Consider the following 8,015-nt stretch of genomic DNA (forward strand, 5'->3'; position numbering starts at 1 on the left):
TGACCTAATATCTCTCGTCTTATAGGCTTAGAATAATAAAATATTTCTGTGGTGACACTCAATCACCAAACGTTTTACCTTGTGTATAGGCATGCCATGTTTGTGTGTTTTCGTAAAATGGACCCTCATAGTCGCATTGCCACACTCGGATAGCTTATGGGATGATATTGTAACAAATCATCGAAGAGTGTCATCAATGTCTTAGAAGAAACAGATGTTTTGGGTGTTTAACCCTGCTTCCATGTTCAGAAAACCCAATTTCACACTGCCCAGCTGCTTCCTTTGTGTGGGGAAGCTTATTTTGGGAAATATGGAAAAAGATAAATTTTCCCTCTCTTCAATTACACTGCTATAATATTGAAACATACTGGAAGGAGAAAACAAAGCACAGCATGGAACACAGATGAATATTGAAACTAAGGACACTTAACAAATGTCCGAACTGGCCGACAGGATAGATCTTTTTAAAACAAAATAGGCTTACTTGTCAAGAGTATTTGCTAGTATACCACTACTGTAAAATACTCCTACAGAATAGATTGATCTGGCTGGAAAGTCTTGATCAATAGTGGAATTCTATTATGACTGGACTGGTGTGGCAGTCCAGTTCTGAATGCTGGAAAGTGCCTTGTATACTGTGGTGATATAATCAACAAATTCGTTGTAGTGTTTGTTAAAGTTATGAGAATAAATGCCTCTTCTTGGGCTCCAAAAAATGAACTAGATGCCCTGGGCATCTATTAGATCATTTATAGCGGTACATGAATTGTGACAGGTGCATATTTACCATCACTACCATTCTTCAGTAACTGGTCATACAAGTACAACCATTCTAAGAACATTATTTATAGCTTTACGCAAGTCATCTTCAAGTAATTTCAGTTTTGCATGGATCACTCGCTGTAGACTGGAAATACTTTCATGCACATTGTTAAATCCTTGTCTGTATTCATTTCTCATCTCTGCTATTAAATTATGCATAATCCTGTCCTGTTCCGACTTCACTTCCTTCAGTCTCACCTCCCAGATGTTATAATACTTGCTTTTCTCCTCCTCCAAAATTTTATCTACCTTGGCCAGATAATGGTCTACTCTTCTTTCCAATTTGTCCTGTCTTTCCACCATGAGGCCTTCAAACCTCTCTAGCCTGGTTTGAAAATCCTGAGTTAATTTAAAATATTCTGACTCTGCCCACAAACGGTTTGAGGAAATACTGCCTCGAATATCCTCAACAACAGTTTTAGTTTTAGAATCGAGCTGTACAACACGCTGGTCTGCTTCTCCTTTTACTTTTTGGATACTGGTCGACTGATCGAGTACATATTTCTCCACTTTCAATGTCAAATCAGAAATGCTCTTCTCTAGAGAGCTCATTTGATCACGGCAACCTTTCATTGCAAGTTCTTGCTTTTGTCTAAAATCGTTTATGACTTCGTTGTTGCTTCTCATATCTGACATGAGCCTCTGAATAGCTGAATCACACCTTGCAACACGGCCTCTCAAATCCGTAACTCCAGCAACATGATGAAGTTCTAAATTTTTCACAGCTGTGCTGTGTCCTTCCACTTGACTTTTTCTGGACCGAATCTCGCTCTCCAAGTTTTCAATCTCCCTGCTCAATCTTTTCACAACAGTTGTTATCGTTCGTATGTGTTCCTGTAGCAAGGACCTTGCTTTCTTCTCGCCTTGCCAACTCATCTGGGCGATGCTTAGGCTTTCAATAATGTCTTCTTTTACAGTAAGTGCCCTGTCAACAAGGGATCTTGTAGTTTTCTCCTGGATTGCCAACCGATCTTCGAGGTTCTCCATTCGGCCGAATCTCCCGTCCTTTCTCTCGTCCGAGTTGCTACTGTTAACGATAGCGGGGAGAGCGGTTGCCTCTTTGGAATGGGGCCTCTCCATACCATGAAGTAGCTAAAAAAACCTTACGGGAAAATTTGAAACCAGACGTTCTTTGATGTAGGAAAATGATCATGAAACATTCCTACACGCAACGGGTCATCTCTATGGGAATCACTAAATCTAGTCCCAGGACTTTCTCGACGAGTCAGATGAAGGGACTGCTAAACGGCCCCGGGGGTGGGGGGCGGGGGGTATTGCCATATATGAGCTATATAGGTATGTGCCGCTGTGAAGGGTATGGTTTTCAACCAGTTTACTCTAGGATAGGGTATATAAATCAGAGCGTTTGGGTCTAGAATAGGGTATCATTTTTCAGGAAACTGATCAGTTGGTTGAAGATTTTATGCAGATTAGGGATTATGGTATAAGGTCTGTTTTTGCTAGACTGTGCTAGTGACCTCAGTAGTTTCTGGAAAACAGCTACTCTAGGATAGGGGGGATTTGGGGAGTTTACTCTAGTATAGGGTAGGAAAATTCAGCTCAACTAGCTCTGGTATAGGTTAAGGGTTCAAGGGTCCCAGCGGCACATCCTCACCCAGAAATTCCTAAAGTACTCCCCGGGTAAACGGCGAAGGCAACGAGAACAGTTAAAGAAAAATAGGTCTAAATTAACACAAATTTTTTTTTGGACATTTCTTTGTCGTTGTTCGTTTTGCCCGACTACAACGTGAAACCATAGTTAACTACTATAAACTATGGTGAAACTCTCGATTACAATAACATTTGCGGTGACTGAAAGAATGAAGGACAAGTTGTCATTGAAGATACACGAATTCTTAATAAGCGAATTTAAGTAAGAAAATATTTACCCTGGAATATTCTTTTATGGACAGAACCATTCTGTCCATGTTTAAGAGGTTGGTTTTGGCCAATTCTTTATTTTCTCGGCCAGACATCAACTTGACACTTGGACTCTTGCCCCCCAGAAGACACGTGGCATGACGTGATTCTGTGGGTGTTGAGAGCTCTACAATCTTGAACAAAATAAAATGGAACAGCAAACCCCCAACCCCCCAAATTAAGGATGAAGCCGCGCGAAGGGCAAAAACGCGCCATTTTCCCATCCTTGATTTGGGGGAGAGGGGGGTCTAGGTTTTCCATTTATTTTGTCCAAGATTGCAATCTTGGACAAAATAAAATGGAACAGCAAACCTCCACCCCTCCCCCCCCCCCCCCACCAAATCAAGGATGAAGCGGCGCGAAGGGCAAAAACGCGACATTTTCCCATCCTTGATTTGGGGGGGGGGGGGGGGGGGAAGGGGGGGGGTCTAGGTTTTCCATTTATTTTGTCCAAGATTGTAGGTTAGTACGGTGGCCCGTAAGAGACATTGCAATCTTTTTTTTTCTTAAGTTATCGCGCAATAAGTTAAAATTATCGCGCGATAAAATGAGCAGTTATTGCGCGATAAATGAGAAAATTTAAAAATTATCGCGCGATAATTAGTCAGTTTATCGCAGTAGTCATGAACAAAACTGACAAAATAAGAGAGGGTCAAATACAAATCGGCGATAAACATAACTACAGATCTCTCTCTGCTCTCTCTCAACCCTTGGTGAAAGAAACGCACAGCAAGGTCTTGCGCCTAATTACGGATCTTCACCGTGAAAATCATGTTGATGACATGACAAGAAAATGGCTATTTCAAACACCTAATCTCAAACACCTAATCCACAATTCTAAGCAGACGCTTTTTTAAACCTACAGTTTGGAAACGCTACATTGACGATATCTTTTCCCTGTGGGACATAAGTAAACCAGACATCGAAACGCGAAGCGTACATCGAACAAGCAAACTTACATCAAACAACTACCAAATTCACGGCCGAAATATCTGACACTGAGACTGTGTTTTTAGACACGGTTGTATACAAAGGCACAAGATTGAAGGAAAAATCTATCCTTGACGTAAAGACACATTTTAAAAGAACGGAAACCTTCCGGTACACACATTTCACCTCTTGTCACCCGCCGAGTGTTAAAAGGGCCGTCGATAAAACCAGGAACATGGAACATTCCGGAACATTCCGGAACATGCCGGAACATTCCGGAACATTCCGGAACATCCCGGAACATCCCGGAACATGAAAAAATTAAAATATTTTTTTATGAAAAAATAATTAATTAATTAAATAATAATATTAATAATATTTATAATAATAATAATAATAAACAATAATAATAAATAGAACAATAGATAGAAAACAATTTTTGCAAAAATTTATAATAACAAAATAAGTAACATAACATAACATAAAAACGAAAAATAAAGAAACAAACAAAGAGAGAAAGAAAAGGAAACTGGTATCATCTCCGAGTATTTTGTGGCAATGAACTTTTTGGGCGAGTGATATTCCATTCAAATGACAGTAATAAGTGAAGGCTTGCTTCTAAATTCAAAATATATTAAAATGAGTCGCGAGGAGAGGGTTCTGAAGCTTTCGTCACACAGCCACCTCTTGTTATCCATTTACGGCTTTGCGACTGTAATGAGAGCTTAGGAGATCGTCGCTTTGGACTTGGATAATTAAATTAAAGATTCACATTCGCCGTGAATAGTAGCAGTGGCAGTGGTAGCGCAGCGGTAGTTTCTAACTGTTATCAGTTAGCCTGAATTTTAGCCGTCTCCCGCAAACTCCTCTTGCGACTCGAGGAGACGTCTAAAATATCAAACTGACTGTAAACAGTATAGAAACTACTACGAATGTGAGTATTGTCCATTAAAATCCAAAGACAGGAGCCCTTATACTCTTCTTAAGTTCACAGAGCCGCCTAGTCTGTAAGTAATTCATGTCAACCTCAAGTGAAACAAAGCACCTCAAGTAAGCAAATGTCGGTTATATATAAGGAGACTATATGTTGGCTTGAAATGAGCTACTTACCGACTTGGCTGGACATGAAATACTGCACCGACATTTTAGACCATTGCAGAAACGTAAATTGATAACCGCCAAATGATTAACTCATGGCAAACAATTACAAGAGGTAGCTGTGTGAGGAACGCTTAAAAACCCCCCTCCTCGCGACCCATTTTCATATATTTTGAATTTAGAAGCAAGCCTTCACTCATTACTGTCATTTGCATGAACCCTTTCTTGCCCAACAAATTTTAATCGGTTGCGACAAAATATTGTTTTCTCATACTCAGAGAGGATACTTGTTTCTTTTTCTTGATTATTTCATTATTTTTCGTTATTTTTTGTTATTTTACGTTATTATTAATTTTTACCATAAAATATTTTATTATTGTTATTTCATTATATTTTTTTTCATGAAAATTATTTTTATTTTTTCATGTTCCGGGATGTTCCGGGATGTTCCGGAATGTTCCGGCATGTTCCGGCATGTTCCGGAATGTTCCATGTTCCCGGTTTTATCGACGGCCGTGTTAAAAGACGATTTGTCAAAGGAGAAGCCTTGAGAATCCTACGAACACACTCCCCAAAAACTACTTTTGAGGAAAATATTTCAAATTTCAAAAAACGCTTGATTGACAGAGGCTACCCACAAACTATGATAAAAAACCTTCTATCAGATATAAAGTTCACAGAGAGGGAGTCTGCACTCCTGAAACACAGCAACAAAGAGGAAAAAAAATATTGCCTTTCGTGACACAGTACTAGCCCTCAGTGTCTACTTTAAAAGAAGTTTTACTGAAAAAATGGAATAATACACAAAACCAACCGTTACTTCGCCAAATTTTTAAAGAACCAAGAAGGTTTACACAAGGTTTCACGCCGGTATAGATGTGCGGCCTGTCACCCCTTGCATTTTCTCAAACTGACTAATTATCGCGCGATAGCCGTTTTACATTTTCTCATTTATCGCGCGATAAGTAATGGTAACACGACTGAGTGGAGTCCAATTCGGTCTGTAATCATACGAGTGATTAACAAAATCGGACGACCGCGTAGCGGGAGTCCGATTTGTTTAATCACGAGTATGATTACAGACCGAATTGGACGACACGAAGTTCTGTTACCAATTAATCATAACTTTAACAAAATTTGTGATATATAGGGCTCTTTTTAAATCAAAACACAAGAAATTCCAAGATTTTTTCGCTAGCAATGAAAAAAAAAAGCCATTTAAGCGCGCGCGTGATGGCGCGTACTGTCCAATTACTCAGGCATGACGCGTACTGTCCTATTAAGGCTGAAATCAGGGCAGTTGAGAACCAATCAGATTTGAGAATTTTGTTATAGTTATGATTAACTGACTAATTATCGCGCGATAATTTTTAAATGTTCTCATTTATGGCGCGATAATTTTTAAATTTTCTCATTTATCGCGCGATAAACTGACTAATTATCGCGTGATAACTTAAGGGAAAAAATATATTGTAATGTCCCTTACGGGCCACCGTAGGTTAGGGCTTAAATCTGAGTGCGCGGAAATTTTTCATCAGAGATTTCTCTGGTTGTTACGCCATACTTACGAGCCCCAAAGGGGACGAAACAGCCGTCTATGGCTACTATCCCCCTCCGTTTTGAGCTCTTTCGGTGTCGTGTTGATGTCTTGTCTTAATTTTTCACGTAGTACGATCAGCATTGCAGTATTCCTGCTTGCAGAGTTTAATATGTCTACATTTTTTAAGGTTGGTTGGTTGGTCACGCGTTCCTGCCCCACGAACGTTCTTATGGTTTTGAAATTCATACTAGCGGGCGGAACCTCCCCTTATAGGCCATCATAAGGAGTTCCCCCCCCCCCCGGGCCATGTACGTCACTCTTGTCCACAGTAAACTTCCCGCAGTGGCCACTGGCAAGAAATATCCCGTTTACCCGTTTCCCTTCCCTCTTTCTCGAAACAGTTCATTGAAGTCTCAGTTGGGCTAGCTTTAAACAGACAAACAAAATCGATTACTGTGAGCAGTATTGGAGAAGAATTCATGCAGCCGAATTGCACGAGGACATTTGCAAACGTTAGGAGGTAAGAGCTAGGAGGTAGGAGTGGAGCAAGATGGTAAATAGCTGACATGGATATCGTAATTTTAAAGAAAGCTGATTATTTATAAGAGAACTAACCGAAGAACCTTATGTTATATCTTAAATCTAACCGTTAAATTCACGGTGTTACTGTATAGTACCACGAATGAAAGCGAGATTTCTTGTTTTCACAACAAACGCAGTGCAATACCTTAATCAAGGAAACTTGAGAAAAAAAGGGGAAAAAAGGCACTTTACTTGAGAGACAATATACTAATTTAGGATATAATTTTACGTTGTCATCCGAGACACCGTAAGGTCTAGCCGTTTGCAGGCAAACAGTAGTACCTTCATTTCTCAGTTATTTTAAGACGGTGGCCGAAATTTGGCTTGTGACGCGTGAAATTTGCTATAATACGAGCGTGATCCGTGAAACCACTTGTGGATACGTGATTTATCTTGTAAGATATGCGGGACTCGTGAATTGCTTGTCCCATTTCGTGAAAATTAATAGTATAGCACAGGCAGACCACCCTCTCTTAGTGGGGGCCGTTGTTGATTGAAATCTGAGCAACGATCTTTTGTTATTTATAGAAGAAATATATATGAACAATACGATGGCTATAATTTGTTCCAAAATGCAGAATTTAAAGCAAATTTTTCAATAAACGTTTGAAGAAAATGTTAACTGAGCCATGTGTCATGTTTTTTTTCGCCATCCCGTGCTGTTTTAAGCGCTATTTTGCGAGATAAATATTTGACCTCGGCGGTTAGAACTAAAGAAGGAGACAAGGCAGGCAGCAATCAGCCGCCGGCGCGTGACCCAGTCCAATTCACGCTGGAACTGACGCCAAACTATTTAATTTCTTACCTCGAAAATACCGGCTCCCGATCCACTAGATATGTATCCATGCCCCATCCGAATGAGAGCACAATCCTTCCATAATTTCTCGAGAAAGGCGATCCTGAAGTTGCAAGACCAGCTTTCTCAACATGACCGGTGCAAAAAACTCATCCAAAGGCATTTGAGGTATGCGCGTCGATTCAAATCCACCAATCAGCGTATCACGACCGTTGGCAGTTCAAAACCACAACCCTACCCCGCACAGGGATGTTTGTTTGGTCGCGTTATACTGATTGGTGGATTTGAAAAATTTTTTTTTTATTGAAAAATTTGCTTTAAATTCTG

At 40.0% G+C, this 8,015-nt stretch overlaps 1 protein-coding gene across 1 annotated transcript; it reads right to left on the bottom strand.

The window, feature by feature from the left end:
* Nucleotides 1-15: 15 nt before the first annotated feature.
* On the bottom strand, nucleotides 16-1,957 carry LOC140936922 (protein FAM81A-like). The gene has a single exon (XM_073386427.1). The coding sequence runs from the start codon at nucleotides 1,900-1,902 to the stop codon at nucleotides 814-816; it is 1,089 nt and encodes a 362-aa protein (XP_073242528.1). The 5' UTR covers nucleotides 1,903-1,957; the 3' UTR covers nucleotides 16-813.
* Nucleotides 1,958-8,015: the final 6,058 nt, after the last annotated feature.

Source organism: Porites lutea, chromosome 5 (genome assembly GCF_958299795.1).
Source record: "Porites lutea chromosome 5, jaPorLute2.1, whole genome shotgun sequence".
Classification (NCBI taxonomy): domain Eukaryota; kingdom Metazoa; phylum Cnidaria; class Anthozoa; order Scleractinia; family Poritidae; genus Porites; species Porites lutea.

What these genes read in the sequence shown, in the direction of transcription:
- LOC140936922 (XM_073386427.1), bottom strand. Translation starts at nt 1,902, where the DNA reads ATGGAGAGGCCCCATTCCAAAGAGGCAACCGCTCTCCCCGCTATCGTT.